General features: G+C 46.5%; 1 protein-coding gene across 6 annotated transcripts in view; it reads left to right on the forward strand.

Annotated features, from left to right (window-relative positions):
* Positions 1 to 20,675, forward strand: part of AUTS2 (activator of transcription and developmental regulator AUTS2) — a 658,144-nt gene that overhangs the window by 617,805 nt on the left and 19,664 nt on the right. For 2 of the 6 annotated variants that reach the window (XM_052688464.1, XM_052688469.1), the window contains 4 exons: positions 14,364 to 14,841; positions 16,398 to 16,651; positions 17,531 to 17,772; positions 18,210 to 18,254. In XM_052688464.1, coding sequence (XP_052544424.1) covers positions 14,364 to 14,841; positions 16,398 to 16,651; positions 17,531 to 17,772; positions 18,210 to 18,254 — 1,019 coding nt within the window. The remainder of the gene's footprint in view (positions 1 to 14,363; positions 14,842 to 16,397; positions 16,652 to 17,530; positions 17,773 to 18,209; positions 18,255 to 20,675) is intronic. The other 4 variants (XM_052688465.1, XM_052688466.1, XM_052688467.1 and 1 more) reach the window with 4 other exon arrangements.

The following is a 20,675-nucleotide window of genomic DNA, read 5'->3' on the forward strand; positions in this document are numbered from 1 at the left end:
TTTTTTCCTATATATTTGGAGACATTGCAAAATCACTTTGCCCAGTACATCCTGAAGGGTTATTGCTAAAAGCTTCTCATAGCCTTGTAAGAAGTATGTGCTTCAGCATACCTAGTACCTATTAAACCTGGTGAAATAATGGGGTTTTCCTGTGTCAGAACAAATCAGGCCTGTGCCAAAATAGCTGCAAACGTTCTCCAGGACTTAATGAGCTCTGGCTGTTCTGCAGTGGTCCTCACAATTTGTTATTGTGACTGTCCTATAGTGCAGAATTCTGTTATCAAAACCATCTCATATGAAGACAGGGATATCAGGGAAAGCTGATGGCGCCTTGCAGGAAGCGTGTGTGTGTTGGGGCTGTGCTGCACTGACATGGAAGGTTTTTCATGGTAAAGGTGGAAGCGTATAGGTGTGCAACCTTTGGTAATTCTAATTAAACAGAGGTAGTAAAAAAGGCATTCTTCCCTGGGACCACGAACTCTTCCTGAAGTCATTTTAAATTAGAAGACAGTAAAGGAGGGCAAAACTGAGTGAGAAATACGGCATTTCTCTTTGACTCTTGATAAACCAGCCTGGAGTCCCAGAATGAAGCACAAAGTTGTGCCTGTTGTTGCAAAGTGTGAAAGTTCTGGGGTGTTAAAACCTGTTTTGGCTCTCAAGAGCTTCTCTTGAACAAACTTCCATGCTGTCATGAAAAAAAAGAAAATAAAAAATCAGTGTAAAATATCTGAAGTAGAGCAAATGGAACAATTTGGTGACTCTAATGCCTTCATCTGAAGTTTCATGCCTGCGAGGATGTGAAAAAGTCAATAGTGTGAATTGGAAGTTATTGATTATTTCACTGGGCTGCTGTTGAAACATCATATGTGCTTGATTTGGTCTCCCAGCGCCCAGCAAATGTTTGTTTCTAGTTTCATCTCCCTTGCGAAAAGAACTGAAAACACTATAAATTGAAAATGATTTTTTTTTTCCTAATTTTAAAGTATTTCTTTCTTGAAGTTAAATAAATGCTATTTGTAAAGGTTCCCCTCGCTCCGAGATGGATATTTCATGTTACAGATGGGCCTATTCTTAATTTACTTTGTAAGGCGTTGAGCCTTCTGTTCGACACTGCCATCTGCAGCCCCATTGATTTTAGGACATTTGTGTAAGGCTGTCTGCATCTGACAGCTTGCAGGGCTGGCTCTCCGCTGCTTTGAAACAAAGCAGGTTATGGAAATGGGCTTTTCTCCTCCTGCCTCTGCGCCAGGAACGACCTCACCGCCGTGCTGAATGACAGCAAGAGATTCAGATGAGGACCTCAATTGAGAGGAAGCTTGGGGTGGGTTGTGTGATGTGGAAGGTGTAAAGGCTGTCGTGGAGCAGCAGGGTAAGCTGTGTTGACTCCTGAATGTGGAAGAACACCAGTTACCCAAACTGTGAGCATGGACTTGCTGGGAAGTGCTTTTAGTTTGTGCTGCTGAACTTCTACACTGTGTCACATGGGGCATGCAGCAAATGAGAGAAAAAAAGGAAAGGGATTATTGTGGATATTTGTAGAATAGATTTGACTGTATGATTATCCACAAAAGTAAAAATATTTACATCCCAGTTGGTTAAAAATCTGTCTGGTGTGTCTATTTGTTTAGCTAGCATTAATTACCTACATCAGCTCCTTCTGGTTTGGTTAATTTCCAAGATTCAAATGTTTTGCTTTAAATTGCAGGAATTAAGAGGGAAATGTACACGCTGGCAGCTTGCTGATGTAATCCTAGGAAAATACACAGTGCTTTGTGATCAGGGGCTGGGGGCTTGGCATGATCCTGCTGGTGGGAGTGATGGGAGAGGTTGGACTCCCTTTCATTGCAGCTCTGCAAAACCCCAAACCGTGTGCACCCCGTGCATCGCTAGTACCTGCTTCCAGGAGTTTAAGCTGCTGGAAGCCAAGCACACAGTGCAGTGCTGTCCAGAGAGGGATGTTGTCGTTCATCAGAGGCCTGTGAGGAGACGAACAGATAATCAAATGGAATTGAAGTCATGCAGCTGTTGAGATGAAAATGAACGTCGAGCAATGCAAACTCATTTCTCCATGGCTCATCTTTGCTAGCTGGGAGACTTCCAGGTAGCATGCTCCAGGCTGCAGGCACAGATGAGGCTGTGTTGAGTGGGGCATTGCTGCTTTGCATCTCCAAGCCATGCAAATAATGTGGAAACTCCTAGGCTGCAGTTTGCAGAGCTGAGGTTGCCAGTGTCTGAAGGCACGGAGCTGCTTTGCTGGGGGAGGGATCTGGTGTGCTAGGTGCAGAGCTCACACGCTGCTCTTGGATCCCTGGGCTCACACCTGGGCACACTGTGCCTGCTGGTGCAAACAAGCCCACACCATGAGTAACACAAATCAATGTATCATCTGCTGGGTATTAAGGACTGTCTCTGCTCAAATGTGTGTGTATCAGGAGGGAGCCAGGAGCTGCTGCTCATGCATGGAGCCACGTTGGAGGCAGGTCTGGGGGTGGCTTTGCAGATGTTTCTTTCAGCAGCCGTGTCGTTGTTAGCAAGCTTTACTGGTTCAGTCTAAAGATGGTTTTAAGAAGAGGAAATGGAAGAAGGGTTACTTGTAATTCATATCACTTCCCCAGAGCAGCCCATTGCATGGCATAGGGTAACGCTGAGCAGGGAGCGTGGCCACGGATGCATGGAGACATCAGCAATGTTGGGGAAAACTGTGGGACTGTGATCCTCCTCCTGGTCTGCCCAGAGCTGAGGTGGAACATGCTCTGCTCTAAGGGATCTTCGCTTTGCTTTGTGGCAGCGTGGAGGTCGAAGAATGTGTGGGGCTGGAAGAACACTGAGAGGCTGTGGAAGTGCTGTGGTTGTGTGCAGGGTACGGCCAAGGTGTGTGCACATCATGCCACTGAGCTCAGTGCAGGAGATCAAACAATACCGAATGAAATGGTGGTGCTGGTGTGCTGCATCCCATGCGACTTACACAGCTGGCCTTACTGTGGTGTCCCTGTTGGTGTCTTTAGAGGGAGCACTCCCAATTAATGGCACGAGGTGGCTCTACGTATTTAAAGCCTTTCCTTTCAGAGCAGGGAGCGGCTGCTGGCAGCTGGGGCTGTCCCAGCTCAGCAATGTGCTCCTCATATCGTCCTTAGCACAGATCTGTGCCACATGCGCTGTATTTCCCCAGTGGCAGCTGAGCAAACTTATGAAATAACAATTGGGGATGATTATATTGGTTCTGAGGATTAGCACAGCAGGTAGCCGTGTTGGCACAGGGCTGGGTTTGGGCCAAAGGATAAGTACACATTCTTTTTATTATTGCAGCTAATGGGAATCTGCTAGACTTTGAAGCATAGAAAAGGCTCACTGGCCACCTGTGAGCTAATCACACGGATTTGCCTCATTCTGTATTTCAGCTCACTTGGAGCCTGTAATCTAATTTCCAAACAGAGATGAGAAGAGCGAACAATTCATTTTCTACTTTACATGGCTGTGCTGGTAAACTTTTAATCCTTTCAGAATTACAGTTCCTTGCATCGAGGAGGTAACAACACAGAGCCCTGCGTGCAAGACGTGAGTCTTTGAATGCACCATTTGCTGGATAATAATTAGCCTCAGCACGGCTCAACATGAATCAAAATAAAAGTTCGGAGCGTTGGACATTTTTCAAACGATGTCTTGGAGCAGCACAGACTAAAGATTACAGTGCTCATAAAAAATTCCTGGGTTTTCAACTTCAAAAGAACCCTGCAGCAATTGGTGTTGTCTTCAGCCCCTGGCGTTACACCCTGCTGCTGGTGTCTCTTCCATTTGTCGGACGTGGTGGTGTCAGTCTCATATCCTACCTAATTAATTACCTTTATAGTGGAAGGATGTGTGTGGCAGTTTTGGTGTTTCTCTGGACGTCGTTGCTCATCGTTCACTTTGGAACATACACAGGATACCTGTTCAGGCTGGATGCCGAGCTGATTTAGTAGCTGGAGGTGCTTAAGTTTGTTAAAGCCCAGGTGCTGCTGTGCTTTAAGATGTGTTTATGCAACTGTTCCTCAGATAGTTTCTATGTCATAAAGAAAAAAATCCAGTTGACATCCTGCTCCACTGCTTTCGTTAAGGGCAAGGCAATAAGCGAGCACCGAGTAAAGGAGGGCACTGAGGCTTCCGGTGTGCAAAAGGCCTTTCACAGCAATTCAGCATTTATTTAGTGTTCTGTACAGGTAGAAGCCAACATGTACCTTGGTAGCTGATCCTTGCTAGCTCCCAAGTCCCTCCATGCCTGCTTTGCGCTTTCACTAGGATTTTGCTTTCACGTTGATCATAGAATCATAGCATGGCCTGGGTTGAAAAGGACTACAGTGATCATCTGGTTCCAACCCCCTGCTGTGTGCAGGTCACCAACCAGCAGCCCAGGCTGCCCAGAGCCACATTCAGGCTGGCCTTGAATGCCTGCAGGGATGGGGCATCCACAGCCTCCTTGGGCAGCCTGTTCCAGTGCCTCACCACCCTCTGGGTGAAAAACTTCTTCCTAATATCCAACCTAAACCTCCCCTGTCTCAGTTTAAAACCATTCCCCCTTGTCCTTGTAATAAAAAAATAGAGCCACAAATTTCATTTTTTTGCCAACTGCTGTGAGTTGTGCTCACTGAAGTCTAAGTGTTTGTTCAAGCAGAACTTACATACTGTTGTAGAAGTGATGTCCCCAGGAGCACCATCAGACCTTTGTTGCGTGTTACAAGGTGATCATCCAGAGGGGTTCAGGAGAAGGCTGACTGCATGGGGATGTCTGGTGTCTCACATTGCTGCTGGGGGTCTCTCAGAGGGCATGCACTGTTCAATGAGTCAGTAGCCCTACGTAGCCCTATCAAAAACTCTCTTTTGCAAAATCTTTTCTCACGTGTTCACAAGAAAAAAAAAAGCCCGATGTCATGGGTAAGTGTAGCAAAAGTGGTTCAGCTGATTCTGTTACAGCATCTCCTGTTGTGTGGAGCAATTAGGATATAATGGACTTCTTACCGTACCAAAATTTATTCTACCAGGAGGCCCCCAGCTGTCCTGAGGTATGTGAAACCAGAGCTGATCGGCAGCACAGCCTTTCTGATTGCAAATAACATTCATACAGATTGGCTGGCACAAAACGACATCTCTCTGAGACCTGCCAGGTTCCTGTCATCACCCCACCTCCGTGTCTGGAAATTAATTTGATTTAAGCAAATAGATTTCATTCCGTTTGTTTACACAGTTTCAGTGACTGGGAGGGCTGCCATCCGACTGCAGTCCGTTTAGTTCAAGTAATCGGAGCAAGCCAGTCAATATCCAGCAGATGTCAAGAGCAGGCTGGGGAGAGCCATGGTCAAGAAAACAAGATGTCAAGGCAGAGCAAACCTTTTCAAGTAGTTCTGCAGTCACCTTGCAGAGGTAGAGAAGGCATCATAAGGTCTTCAGACCATAAGGGGCTCTTATTACCTGCACCAAATTATGCAGGAGGTAATGATGCTCCTCTATAAATGGTTGTAATAAAAAAGCTGAACACGTTTCAGTTCTTGAATTATATAAGCTTCAATGACGTCACATTCCTCTTTACAGAATGCTGCTGAATGGTGTAAGAGCAAAACTGGTGCATGCCAAAGAGCTGCTGATGGTGTTGTGTTTTTTTCTTGATTTTACATTGTTTTCTATTTTAATTAGTATAAACTCTTTCAAGTCCTCTACCACTGTCCCACCTGCGAGGAATGTGGTATGCAGTCACGTTTAGCTATAGAGGAAAGCTTTTATCAACCATGATGTGAAAGCAGTGAAACACAGAACGGGCGGGCAGATCTTTAGTTACATTACAGCTGTATGTACAAATCTGTTCAATTATTTTGACCCTTTTTTACGTTTTAAAATAGAACAAACTCATGGGATGTGTTTTAGCACAACTGAAGAAATTCAGACCATTAAAAAAGCTACGAAACCAAGAGATGTTTACAGAGATGCTGGGGTGAGCAAGGAGCTTGAACTCTCAGTTCTACACTTACCAATATGACCCAGACAAGGAGAATCCCACCTAAGCAGTGCTGCCTTAAGCAGCTGGCTGCCATCAGCCCTTTCCTCTGTAATACTGGAAACACAGCAAAATGTGCCCAAGTGTGAGAATACTGCTAAGAAACACTGAGCGTTGGGATTGCAATTTGGAGGCTTAGTGAAGTTTTCCTGTAGACACAAAGGACCAAAACTGTTGTAATTAAAAGTGTGCATTGCCGTGTTCCTGCTGAGCTTCGCCTTGGTGTTAGCAGGGAGGCACTGGGGTTTTGTGCTCTGTGTTTTTACTGACATCGTGCCTTTAAAATCAGAATTGAAAATTCTTGGCTCTAAAGAACAAATTCACAAAGGAAACAGTGTTATGTGTCTGGTGAGTTATGGGTATGACACCTCTCAGGGGGAATAAATGTGTTATTTTTCTATATAAACACGCCGCACTGATCTTTTTTGTCCTTCATATATTAAACTGAGCTGTCAGGCTATATTCGATCAGTGTTCATAAGGTGATGCTTTTCAAGCTGCTTTTGAAAGCCAGTTTTATTCAAGCTTATTGAAGCAATCCTGCTGCATAGGATGGGATGAGCGTTCAGGAGAGCACTGCAGCTACATGGCCAGAACAAACCAGTAGTAAGGAGGGGGGCTGACAGAGAAGCCCCAAACATTTTTCTTCCCAACCCCTGTGGCAGAGCTGATCTTGTGATAAGGTTATCCCATCCTTATTGATAATTGGAGGGAATGGTGAGGCCTCACTGTTCCCGGCTTTTTACTGCTTGGTGTCCTGATCTGCCACCTCGCTGCCTCTTGGCAGCGCTGAGGGGCAGCTGGGTGGGCCGTGGGGTGCAGTGTGACAGCCAGAGGTCTGAGGAAAGGCACTGTTTGGGAGCCAGCCCAACCTGGCATTGGGCTGGGGCAGACGTTTCTGAGTTCCTCTGCAGTGTCAAAGTAGCCAAGAAATGGCTGTCATTTCTGCAGACACTGCAAAAAGATTCAGCTCCTGGGCAAAAGGCTGCTGCAGAAGCTGAGTGGTTGCAAAGCAAGGAGCAAAATGTGGCTGAAGAATGGAGAGCAAGGATTTGGGTTGTTTTCATCATCATCTCTTTGCAACGCAGGGTTGGTTTAAGGGCTGCTCAAGTGTGAAGTCCTGTGCCCTGAGCTGGTCAGTGCAAAAGCCAGGAGGGCAAGCAGCAGCACATACATGTGCTGTAAGGTTGTTAGAGCTGTTAAACGGTGAAGAAACCTCATCCAGCTGAGAGAGCAGGGATTGAGATTGAGTCTAGACACACCTGAGGCAGTGTGTTAACTCAGAACATGCAGGCCTCGGCAGGACGCCCTGCAGTAGCTGAGACAGGCCGAGACCAGCAGCGGGGCAGAGCTGCAGGTGTTTGATGCAAACCGTCCCCAGCTCTGCCCCAGCTGGCTGGGAATGGCGACGTGGTCTGGAGCCGAGGAGCCAAGCGGTGAGTGGGGTGGAAGGGGTGAAATGCTTTGGTGTAGGGCAGCCGTGCAGCTGCTGGCCAGCAGTCCTTGTCAGCCTGTGCAGAAACCTACGGGGTGAGCAGGTTAGCAGGAGAGTGGAGAAGGGATTAGGAGCGTGGGTGAACTTGTAGCAAGAAAGAGTGGGAAGACAGGAGCTGAACTTGCAGTGGAGATAAAAGGGGGAGACGCTCTTCTAAAGGAATGGGTGATGGTGATGAATGGTTGGTTGGACTGGATGATCCTGTAGGTCTTTTCCAACCTTGGTGATTCTTTGATTCTGCGACTTACAGAGAAAGTCTGACACACTGGCAAGAACCAAGTGGAATTAAAAGGTGAGGAAGGAAAACCTTGTGGAAGGAATATTTTCCTATGACATGCTTAGAAATTTACTGCTATGGGCGATAACTTTACACTACTCAGACGAGATTTATGCACCTAACAAGCCCGTGGTGCATTACCGTAACTTTAGAAAGTTGGGAGGAAAATCTCCTGCTTCTGTGTGTAAGTCAGCCTTACCAGAGATCAGCATGAGCTCTCACATGCTGGGCAGGTTATTTAACCTCTGTTGACTGCAGAGGTTTTTCATCTGCCTTGGAAAATCCAGTGGTAGGAAAGGTAGATCCTCATCCTGATGTAGAAGGGGTTGTCTGTGTTTCTGTGAGTCTGGGTGTGCTTTACAAATGCTGTGATTACAGGCCTTATACTTCTTTAATTAAGGCACAAAACTGAAACAGGAAGCGAAAGCTTGTTGTGCTCAAACCCTGTATTATCAAAGAATAGCCCCCAATTAATTTGTCAGCATTACTTCCTATGTGGGAAATTTCCATTCTGCTCAAGAAGAATCCGCTTTAATAAACTCTGGTGCTGGTAGGTGGTGATTGACTGCTTCAGAGCTGCACAGGTAACGAGTAATTTATCACTACCTATTGGGAAAGGTTGGGAAGCCAAGAGATCTCCCCTGTTGGAAGTGAAGCTCTTGCTGTGCATATGTGTGCACACGTGTGTTGAAACAGGATCGAGTTCCGGTGTTGCTTTCTATTAGGTTCCATTAGGATGCTACAGATGCATGCAGTTTTTTCCTATTAAGTAACACACCGTGATTTGTAGGACAGGAGCATCTGGATGTTTTGCACTTTGCTTTCCTCTGGAAAGCCATATCCCATTCCTTTTTGCTAAGTAAAGACATGGTAAAAAAAATCAAACATGGAGTGATTTCAGTATTATGCTCACAGCATACAGGATGTAGGAGTTACATTTATGGCCTGTGTTCTGTGTAACAGCTGACTGAAATAAGTTTGTTTCATGTGAAATATTGGAAGGTTCTGCTTTCTCAAATCAAGGCCAGCAGCAGCTCAGTGACTGAATTGTCAACATCTCGTGCAATTCCATTAAGTGCTTCTTTTCATTGATCTGCAACTTCATTGTTGACAATTAATTAATAAATCCATTTCCACGCAGAAGAGAAAAACTTCTAACAGGAGGTAGCAAAATCTTTTGTCCTGAATGATTTTTCTTCTGTTTTATGATTAAGTACAAAGTGTGCCACAAGTCTTGCTGCTCAGTCGTACTAAATACCTGCTTGCTGTGGGATAATTGATATCAGCAGATGACAGAGCGGCTTGCAACACACTTTCAAATGCGTGTTTTTAATTTGCATAATCAAATACTTTGTTAGCGTCTTTGGAAATTAGGATGAAAGATGGCTGTGTGCTACAAATGAAGCGTTGTTTTTAGCAGATCATTCTGTATGCAGTACAGCAGATGAAGCACTCTGGGGCCCTCCTGGTACGTGCTGGCCAACGATCTTCCCCGTCCTTCGCAGTAATAGTTTCTGTCACCTGCCTTTATTTATCCAAATGTTTCATTGACTGATGTCTAATCAATATGAAATGTACAGTCAGGACTTACATCTGATTAATTATTCCAAGCCATGTAGGATGCTTGTGGAAGTACACATCCCAAGGCTGGCGGTCAGCAGGGTGTACGTTCTCTGCATCCCATTGACTTCAGAGAACTTAGGGCAGCTTGTATTGGTTGAGATAATCTGCACCAACCGCTGTGTTACAACCAAAGCAATTCATTTTATGTTTTCTGAAAGGTGTGTTTTTTTATCTTGCATAAGTAAGTTATCAGAAAATCTTGGCTACACAGATTATATTGTCAGGAGCAGAGCTTAAGGTACTGAAGAAGCAGAAGAAAACACGTGCTGTTCTTAAATCTCATAATGCTACAAAAATGTAAGATTTCCTTGGTAGGCTGAATGCTCAGTCCCAAAGAGCACACAGGCAGGTGCAAGAGAGTGAAAACTCTGATAGTTTCCATACTTTTGCAGGAAGGACTTTTGAGCTTTATCCAGCATCCTCTAGAAGAGTCAGTATTGATTCTGAATTGCTCTCTCAAGATGACCCAAAGCAGACATGGAAAGAACGGATCTTGATGTGAAGGGGAGCACTAGGGGCTGAGTGCTGTGTGTTCTTGTTTCCAAAGCAAGCTGTGCATGGAAAAGGTGGATGATTTGGGTTTCAAAAATAAACGTTTGGCCTCTAAATTGGCGTTGGCAGCACCATGCTTGATGTTGTTTAAGGACTGCATTCCCAAGGACTGCCCAGTCAGGTCAGAGATGCCCGATTCGTATGTGCTCAGCTGCCACTCGGGGAGCAGCCAGCTTGGAGCTTAGCAGGTTTGGTCTTCGGTGCAAACGTAGAACCTGTCTGCAGACAACACCTGATCAGGGAAAAGGAGTGTGTGCACTGAACTGGTGAACCTCTGGGAATGTAAAATGTGGTGAATTTCAGCAAGGTGTTTGTGCTGGCTGAAGAGTGCTTAGGGCTTCATTGTGTGGCTGTGATGTTCCCAATGGCTGCCCCTGGCCATCCTGTAGCTCTTTTGGATCACCTGTGTGGTACAAAGGAGCCAGAACACGGAGTGTGGGTCAAATTTTACTGTGCCTTGGGCAGACAGACAGCGGCATGTCAGGTGTTTGCTGCATGTAACCTGTGTTCTTCATAAAAATCCACGTCTTTCTATGGAAGTGTTTCTATGCATGGTGTATTTCTTTGTTATCTGTATGTATGCATATAACGGATCTGGGTTGGAAAACAAGTGTGTATGTATTACACGTGACATACATGTGTGCAGACTCACTGGAGTGTGTGTGTGTGTGTGTGTGTTCATGGCACTTCCATAGGAGGAGTCCCTCTAGTTCCCTTGTGGTCATTTGGTTTGCTTGGAGGATTTCAGTGTGGCCTTGTCTGCTCCTACCAAACCAAACAATAACCATGCAGACACAGCAAGGGATAACTTGTGTTACTTGGAGGGGACCGAGCCCTGCGTCTTGTGTGATCCCCACTTTTTGTGTGTTAAGTGGAAAACAGAGGAATTTCAGATTTAAGACACATCAGAGGGCAAAACAGGAAAGGAAGATAATGGAAGCTGCATGTGCTGTCTGGGTGGTACGAGCTCAGCCAGCGTTTTTCTTCATTCTTCAAAGAACATGGAACTGTGGCTTTGTTCCTTTCTCAGTTAAAAGACTGCCTGCTGCTGGATGCAATAGCAGTCCAGTGGAACAAGGGGAGCCTTTGCCAGCACAGAAGTTACATCACAGTTATTTATCCAAAACAGAGTATGGAGACTACCATCAAATGAAGTCAGCTTGTCGTGGGTGCACAAAGGACGTTTTCCCCTCGGTTTTTGTGAGTCATTCAGCACTCATAAGTAATGTGTTGGTAGGAAAAGAGTGATGGTGTACTTATGGCTGTGAAGTATTGTTGTTGAGGACTTGAGCCTTGCATACGAAACGCGCAGTTGGTTGTGTTCATCACTGATGTGGGATTTCAGCTCCCAAAAGAAAAGTTGTGGGATGAGGAATTCTTTCTTATTCATGTAGCATAATTATCAGGGATGCATGTGGGGAATATGCAAGGCTCAGAGAGGCTGCAGGACATATGATAGAGTCGTGGGGTGGATGCTTAGATGCAGAGAGGTAAGAGAGAGGGGGAAGGTGTGCACACGTTCAGGGTTTGACACTTGGAATAGTGTTATGTTACTGAATGCAGCATCTTCTAAGCCATGAACTAACAGGAACGGTGCTTAAGGGGCTGTGTAATGAAGATGTAAGCAGCAGCAAAGAGTACCCAGGAGATGATAGGATTCCTCGCCCCTTCTCTCCAGGGGAGGAGGAACTGAATTCCCGGCAGCGAATAGTGCTGAATAAATCTTATCCACACCAGAGACACTAAAGATATCAAATGGAAAGACTTAATGATTGCACCAAGCACGAGGTATTCCCTGTAGCTTCAGAAGCATCACCTCAGCTGAGTTTTCAGACCACCCACCTACTGTATTCAACTGGAAGGGAATTTCTAATAACTAAACGAGGCTCTCAAAGCCCTAATTATTGCACCTTTCTGTCAAAAATCAAAATGTCATCATTCTTAAGCCTGCAAGGTCTAGGAAACTATTTCTCAACAAACAATTGCTTGTTTCTTTCCTCTTTGGGCTCCTGTCTTAACACATTCAGTGATCGGTCTTTAACTTAGAATAATGTTTGATCAGACAAGATTGAGCCAAAGAATGAATGCCATAATCTGCAACACAATTGCAATGAGGAAGACCTGGGGCATACAGCAGAGTTATTATTTTTATTCCTCTGGAGTCTCCCTGATGCCACCGTGGCCTGATCCAAACGCCCAAGGAGATCCTGGTGCTCATTACAGGCTGAGTGCTCCCACAGTGCGCCCTCGTCAAACAACTCCGTTTGTTTGTCTCTCCCCAGTTCTCCCTTGCAGCTCCCTTTTGTCCCATCTCCTATTCATGAACCATTAAAGCAGTCTCCACCGGGCTGCTGCTGTTGTACAGGGCCAGCAAACCACTTACTAACGGGCCTGGCACAGTTTGATGGGCTCTCTGCATGAGAAACCCGAATGAGGAAGAGTCTCTGACACATCCCTGCACAGCCCTCTCCAACAATTCCAGTGATGGGCAGGTTGGCAAACGCTGTGTACTTTCTGTGTGGCCTGGAGAAATACTTCTCATCGTAGATATTTGTTCTCCTTCACATCAAGGTTTGACCAATTCAGCCGTCAACAATTCTTGCTGAATGTGTGTTAATTTATTACATTTCTTCATTTTATCCCTTAGCACTGGCAGATGAATGAGTGAAGTTTTTCTGCCTGAAGATTATTTGGAAACCTGGGTGCTTGTCCCCGGGTCCTTTAAATCTCGTGTGTTTCCCATATGCTTCATCTTCGTAATTGCCAAAGCTGAAAGTCCAGCTTTACACCATTGCTATGCAATACTGACGTAAATAAGGCTCCCAGTTCCCACGGCAGCTGCTGATGCTCACTTTTCCAACTCTGTGTTGGCAGCGTTCCCCTGAACTTGCTCACAGGGATGTCGTTCATCAGATGAACAGGTTGTCCAGTGAGGTTGTGGATGCCCCCAGCCTGGAAGCACTCAAGGCCAGGCTGGATGGGGCAGTGAGCAACCTGGTGTAGAGGGAGGTGTCCCTGCCTGCAGCAGGGGGTTGGAACTACATGATCCTAAAGGACCCTTCCAACTCAAACCATTCTACCAAATACTTGTTGGCAGAAGTTTGGGGGTGTGATTGAAGTGGGAGGTCTCTGTGAAGCCCCAGTGAGGAGAACTCCAACGTAGCAAGTGTTATAATTTTAATAGCAGTCATTAGTATTAAAGAGACACAGCTGGAGGACCCAAACAAGTCACTCTGTGGGCAGCCAAACCAAGGAAGCCTTGTCTTCCGACCAGTAAGCATTTTAATGTTCAGAATTTGTGCAGTAAGGCACAGAGCTCACAGTGCATTTCCTCCCTCAGTGGGTTGGTGAGGAGTGATGATAGAGGAACAATGACAGAAAATAATGGTAGTGAGCAGGCTTTCTCTTTGGTAGCAGGTGGTTTATTTTGAGGAGAATTGTTGGGGGAAGAAGGAGAGAAGCAGATGCACACACATGCAGCCTGGCTGCCCGGCTCATGTCTTTAAAGAAGACGTATTTCAGGACTAAGTATGTCACCCTCCAAACTTTTTTGGCCATTCTTCTGAAGAACAGTCTCCAAAATTAATGCCACCAAAAGAAAATCGAGGCAAAATTATAGCATTTTCCCTACCTGTCTGTTCTGCTCATTTGGAAGCCCAAGCAATAGCAATGCTGTTGGTAAGCACAGGTGTAGATGGCGCAGAGAGGTGCTCCTGGGCAGGGAGTGATGCTGGGCATCCTGCACAGCCCTCCCCTGGGGATTTTCCCAGCTCTGTACATGTATCCCTATGTAATTGCATTGCATTTTATATGGTCACTGAGAGAAACTGCTTTGGCCAAACACACATGCAGATGATTACACCCAGCCTCAAAAGTTCATCGGGGCTGTTGCACAGCCCGGTCTTGGAGTCACGTGTTTATTGTAGCGGCCTCATTTTCTTTAATGATCAGTGGTTGCACTGGCAGAGTGGGAAACGAATCCCGAGGAGACGTGAGCTGGGAGGCCGGTGCAACAAACCTGGTGTCTGCTGTGCTGAATGCACAGGACAAAACAAAACGAGCACTTCAGGGCATCTGCCTTCAGACAGATACGGTGTTTTTTGGGGAGGTCTGACTGGAGAATTTTAGAGCCACTGCGCTCAAGTTTTGTGTAGTTGCTTTTTTCATGCGTTAACGAAGACACAGAAACTTTCTTGTTATGGTGAAATAGGAGAAGAAATATTAAGAGAAGGACCTGAGGATTAGGGACATCGCTGGAAATTGCTTCTGTTTGGGTTCAATTCAGTATGAAACCAAAATGTGTCTGCCTGGAGTGCGGCTCTGGCAGATAGCTTGCGCTTGGTTTTGCCCGTGTAGTCACACACTCACCTGTTCTGTCTCTCTTTTTTGTTGCAGATAAGGAGTTAGGAGTCAGTACGCTCGCTGAAAATGCCGACCCTGGTGCTAGGGGGCCAGCTGTCCCGAAGATATCAGGACTAGAGAGGAGCCAAGAGAAGAGCCAGGACAGCAGCAAAGACCCAATACTTGAGCCCGTGGTGCCTAAAGACCCCTGTCCTCAGGTGGCCCAGCCTCTGGCCCAGCCCCAGCTGGAACCGCAGCCGGAGGTACCTTGCCCCAGCCCCGCGCTCGCCCCACGGCCGGAGGCTCCAGCCCCACCAGCCCCACCGCCGACCGCACAGCTGCCTCCAGCCCCGGAGGAACCCAGCCGTCCGCCCGCGCCGCAGCCCCCCGTGCAGCACCCGCCGCGGCCGCAGTCCCCGGTGCAGCCGGCCCACCCCAACCTCCCTGCAGTGCAGCCCCATCCGGCCGCTCAGAGCCTCTCGCAGCCGCTCTCTGCCTACAACAGCAGCAGTTTAAGCCTCAACAGCTTAAGGTAGGCGAGCGGAAAGCCGCGTGTGCCCACATCTCTTTGCAAACTTGCTGCCTCTGGCGGTGATGCTTTATGGTGCCTGGAGGGGGAACTAGGATAGAGGTGACAGCGCATCCCACCCCATCTGTGGGAAATTGAGGGGGATTTGTGGCCTCTTCCTCAGCTTCTTCCTTAAAATGAGCCGGAATCGCTTTATTTTCTGGTGTTCCCGGCAGTGCTTGGTAATCTCAAGCTCTGTGTTAATTTGCTTTTGCTTTTCCTGCCTGTCTTTGCACACTCAGGTTTTTGAAGGGAATTTCATGCAACATAGACCAGTGGAACAAAATCCCAATTCCTGCAGGCTGAGTTGTTCTCTGAAGGCTCTCTGCTTTTACCCTTGCCTCCCTGTAAACCTCTTCTGCTTTCCCCAACTATTGACATGCCCTAGGGCAAGAAATACGGTGCAGCTGCTGTTAGCCCTGCTGACAGCTTGGCATAGGCTTATACTGATGACATTCGGGCTTAATTTCTTCCTGCACTGACAGCACCTTGCAGTCTTCAGTGTTTTTCACCTCAGTTGGCCACACAGAGATAATCCCCACCTTTTGTAGGGGGATAACAAAATTAATGGAGATTAAGCAACGTGTTACAGGATCCCATGATGTCTTTGTAAGTCACAGACCTCAGGTTTCCCCTGTGGCAGCACAGTGCTCTCAGCAGTGCCTCACCTTTCCCCCAATCTGAGCAGGCACATGGCATCCTTCCTGACCTGGTGAACCAGTAGATGGTTGCTTCATGGTTTGACTAAAACTGGGAGTTGTTGAAGGCTTGGATTTATTTTTAACCAAATTGGTATTGCTCGTCTTTAAAAGCCACTGCAATGTAAACGTGTCGTTACTTGAAATAACGACAAGTGGGATTAAGCACTGTGTGATTATACTGGAAACTTTCCCTGCTAAGGAATGAAACCTGAAAAATTGCAACCAGTATAATCCTGTGTATTTATTGTGCTGATTCAACTCTCTTTATATTGTGGGGGTAAGGAGAATCATTAACAGAATAATAAGCATGTATCTGTTGTTGCCTTCCCAACTTCATTTCACGTTTTCCACACTCTTCCATCTTTCTAAGTCATAGCAGAGAAATTAAACTTTTATTAATGCAGCAATCACTGATGTTGAGCTTCATTTGCCTGAAAACATGAATCAGAAGCAGTCATGTAGAAAGGACCCGATAATTAAGTAATGAATGCACAGAGCTGATTACTCCTTTCTTTGTGTGCTGTACCTCTGTTGTTGAGGACAGAATCCCAGCCTCTCAGAGGGAGGGAGACATGTCTTGGGGCTTTGGTGTGGAAGGAGCATAGGCAGTAAGAGATGCTGGATGAGGGAGAGGTTGGAGAAAGGAGTGTCTCGGTGGTACTGATAGAAAAACAGAATATCTTGTATTTGCAATGTATTACTTTAATTAGTGGCAGGTTTATCGTGAGCCATGCATAGTACATTGGGGTAGAGTATGTGTGCTTTTAGAGCTTTTCTCTCTTCTTTGCAGTGCTTAATTGCTTTTCTTTTTGTTAACAGCAGCAGCAGAAGCAGCACTCCTGCCAAGACTCAGGCTCCCCCTCCACACATATCTCACCACCCCTCCGCCTCACCATTCCCCCTCTCTTTACCAAGCCACAGCCCACTGCATACCTTCACGCCCACCCTCCAGCCCCCCGCACACCCACATCACCCCAATATGTTTGCCCCTCCTACGGCTTTGCCTCCTCCACCTCCATTGACGTCAGGGACCCTGCAGGTTCCAGGACACCCAGCTGGTAGCACTTACTCAGGTAAGAGACAGACAGATCGTGGCCCCAGTGTGGCAAAGGAAACTCAATCTCCAGTTGTAGTCAAAATAACTCCTTTTGGGTCCATTCTGTGAGAGCTGCTGCTTGGGTAGAGGGGTCACTCGCCGCTGAACAATTTGGGTCGATGTCAGAAGCAAAAACCACCAGTGACTTTTCTTCTGCCCCGGGGATGAAGAATTTTTGGAAGCCTGTGCTTTTCTGTCTGCTCCCCAGGGTAAAACCACTTCAGAGTTCGTATGGGGCCACCCAAAATCTGTGAACGCTGTGGCAGATGGCTGTGCTGTAGCTGTGGTCTGTGCTCAGCCTTGCTTCCCTGTAGCCAGCCTGGCCAGGGAGAAGTCTGGTGACCATGCACACAGCGTCCTGAGGTCGGGTTTGTGCAGGGCTGGGGGGAGCAGCTAGAAGTGGAGCGAACTGTGCTCTGTTGTACTTTGTGGGAAGATGTCAGTTCCTCCCAGCTCACTGAGAGGGATCTGAGGGATGAATATGGAGGATGAGCAGCACTTTGGTAGTATAATTCCTGTCCATGAAGTGGGGGAGCTGTGTTTGCGGCCACTCTGTTCCCAGTGTTCTTACCCACACTGCTCAGAGACGTGTCCAGGAATTTAAGGAGAACCTTCACGCTGTGCCTCAGATGAACACTGAAGTGAAGGCAGGGTCCGTGAGAGAGGGGAACTGGAGGCTTTCTTCTCTCAGCGTGGCCTTTGGGGAAGAGCTGGAGGAGCTTTCTTAATCTATGCAGCGTCGTGCTTTACCGTGAGGAAGCTCAATGTAGAACGTCACCACCGCAGCCAGCAGAAGTTGGCACAAGGTGTGGACAAGTCCCTGAGCTGACAGAGGTTGCTTTGCTTTGTGTTTCAGAACAAGATCTTCTCCGTCAGGAACTAAACACGCGGTTTTTGGCCTCGCAGAGCGCGGATCGCGGGGCCTCGCTGGGCCCACCGCCGTACCTGAGGACCGAGTTCCACCAGCACCAGCACCAGCACCAGCACACACACCAACACACACACCAGCACACCTTCACGCCTTTCCCTCACGCCATCCCACCCACTGCCATCATGCCGACGCCAGCACCGCCCATGGTGCGTACCCCAGGCAGAAATGTGAGGATAAGTAGAGCACAACTCTATTCTTTATTACCAACATTTGAGAGTTTGCCAGGTGGTGGGGAAAGAGCTGCCCAGGAGCGGTTGGGGAGCACAGGACGGGCGGTCCTTTCCCTACTGCTGTTGTGTGTGTGATAGAGGCAGTGGCAGCGCAGGGGCTGAGGGATGAGGCTGCTGGCCGAAGGGGCACTCGTGCCTGGGAATCCCTGATGGTTGGAGTGGTGCACTCTGGTGCCTCCTCCGTTTTCCCAGCTCATAAAGACCTCGTTATACTTTGAAGGGAGAAAAACCCGAACCAGCTTCACTGGAAGTTCATTTTCTGCGTATTTTTCCTCTCTGTTGGTTGCCTAATAATAGGGAATTAGTCTGTGTTACCAACAGAAATGAAGCAACGAAATAGAAAGTAACTAGTTTGTGCTTTGATCCCTTTGCAGTTTGACAAATACCCTACAAAAGTTGACCCCTTCTACCGTCACAGTGTGAGTTTTATTACTCTGTTTAAAACTGACTTAATTGCTTTTCTGTGGTGGGTTGGGATCACCACTCAATCAATGGCACGGTGTTGAATCTCTCCCTAATCATCACTCCAGGATTTACCATTATCGTTCTTGATCGCTTTGGCTTTTGAAGGCTTGCATTTTCTGGTGCTTGTTTCTGATAAAGATGCAGTATCAGCTTTTCCAGTCAAAAGATCTCTTGCTCATACACCACTGGAAGACAGGTTTGCTGTGAGAAAGACGAGGCAAGAGGTGACCGTAGCGTGAAGCAGTACAGAGCAGCAGTTTCATCGCCGTGTTTCGGTGGTGCCAAAAGCACTTAAGAATGATCTTTTCCCTGAGAAATCTGAAACGAAACGTCAAACTATCATACGAACCCTTGAGGGTTAGGGAATCTAATGGCTATTCTAATATATCGTGTTTTGTTTTATAGAATTTGAAAGCTTGTCTGTTCTTCCCATTTCAAAAGCCTGTCTGACCTACTGGGCTGGTTGTGCTCTGCTTGATGGCAGCGAGGCGGCCCAGCTGTGCTCTAGACATGCTTATCTCAGAGCTACCAAAAATGTTGTGCATTGAGATGAACTCAATACGAATTGCAAAGCTTCTGCTCTTAAGGTTTAGAATCTACTGATTCATTTGCTGCTGAAAGATGGGTGACATTTCCTTCTTCATACCAACAAAGGCAGGTATTTCATTCATTTGGACAAGAATTTCTAAATCCAGGAGTGATATTTTGATGAGAGAAGGAGTACTGCATCAGCATTCAGAAATTTGCAAAGCATTTGGCTTCATATGTTGATTTTGCTTAGAAGTGGAACTGGGCGAGAAGACTGGTTAAGATGATGGTGTGATGCTTTCTGCTGTCCTGATTAAACGCAGTTCCTGCTCATAACTGATGCCTGTAGCCCATGGGAACAGTCCCATTAATTCCTGACACCCTGGTTAAGCGTACAGTGTGTGAGTGCCTGCAGGATCACACCTGTGGGAGTGTGAGGCAAACATTTAAGCCGAGGGTAATCACTCAGAAGGGTCACGCTGCTGTTTGCATCACTGTTTGCAAAACTGCACTCTTGTTTGTGTAGCTTTACTTGGATTCAAAGGACAGATTATCCTGAACGTGGCGTGTTGATTCAGGCAATAAGGGCAATAATGGGAAATAAGTAATGAGTTTTGGAGAAAGAAAGCACGAAGGTTGATGTGTAAAATAGGAAACAGTGCAATAGTCCTCAGCTGGATATTGTGTTCAGACTCATGGTGAATCCTGCAGGTCTCAGTATTACCCCTGTTCAAGTAAGGTCAAGCTTCCAGAGGTTCTGTGATAGCCAGGGTGCCGGGATGTTGGCCTTGGCACAGGCAGAGCAGCAGAGCCCTGGTGCATTAAGCTTCCCCTGCTTTCCTTCAGGAAAGGTTTGTCCTAATGAAGTTATTGCAAAGTAATCACACTTGGCGCCTGTTGGATATTTAGCAAGCTAATGCCAAAGATCAACATGATGGCAATAAATTTCACTGGATTAGCAGCCTTGCTAAAGCTACAGCAAGGTCGTGGTAGCCAGAGCTTTTCAGTAATCACTCCTAGGAAGAGTGTGGGTTGTGAAGGTACAGAGCTGCTTGCATCAGTTTCCTGACCTGCCCCTTTTGCTGCCACAAGTGCGTACCTGCCAGGGCTTTTTCTCTCCTCTGAATACCTGAAACTTTGGCATCCATAGATCCTTCTTCAGGGGTGAGTTTCTGCAATAGATCTTCACTGTGTGTTCAGGTGCATCTTCAAAAAAAGCTGGCAGTGTTGTTAAAGCCTGTAAATGAACTCTGCAGGAGAGCAGGAATGTTTGTCAGAGAGTTAAAATCGATGTACGTTAGAAAAGAGAAAGCAGGGGAAGGTCAAATTTAATTAACTCAGCGGTCGTTATAAAACTAAGAAAAGCATTCCTTATTATTAGTTGTAGATAATAGAATATTAAGCCTCGCTCCATCTTTTGAAATTAGTCCATTAAGCACAGAATTAAATACAGAAGACACTGGAGGATTCAAACCACATTTTGGTTATTAAAAAGTTACTGTCAGTGAGGACATGTCTTGCAATGATTTCTCAAATACCCACAGCCCAGCAGCAACTCGTCTGAAGTTTTTTTCTGCATCACTGAGAGGAGCAAGTCCAAATTAAAGAGCAGTGAAAACAACAGCAGAAATGCGTTACGAAAGGAGACTTCGTTCCATGCTTTTAAATAACAATCTCTTGATATCTCTGACATACTGAAATAATTTCCCATATCTCAGTGCCTGCAGGGTGAACAAACAGCTTTCCAAGATTGAAGCTGTTGAAAGGGGAACTCTGATTTTGAGAGAAAGGGTTCAGAAAAGCACACACGTCCATTGAGTTCAGAACTTTGTGAGCTGATTTACTGT

Source organism: Tympanuchus pallidicinctus, unplaced genomic scaffold (genome assembly GCF_026119805.1).
Source record: "Tympanuchus pallidicinctus isolate F22 unplaced genomic scaffold, pur_lepc_1.0 scaffold24, whole genome shotgun sequence".
Classification (NCBI taxonomy): Eukaryota; Metazoa; Chordata; class Aves; order Galliformes; family Phasianidae; genus Tympanuchus; species Tympanuchus pallidicinctus.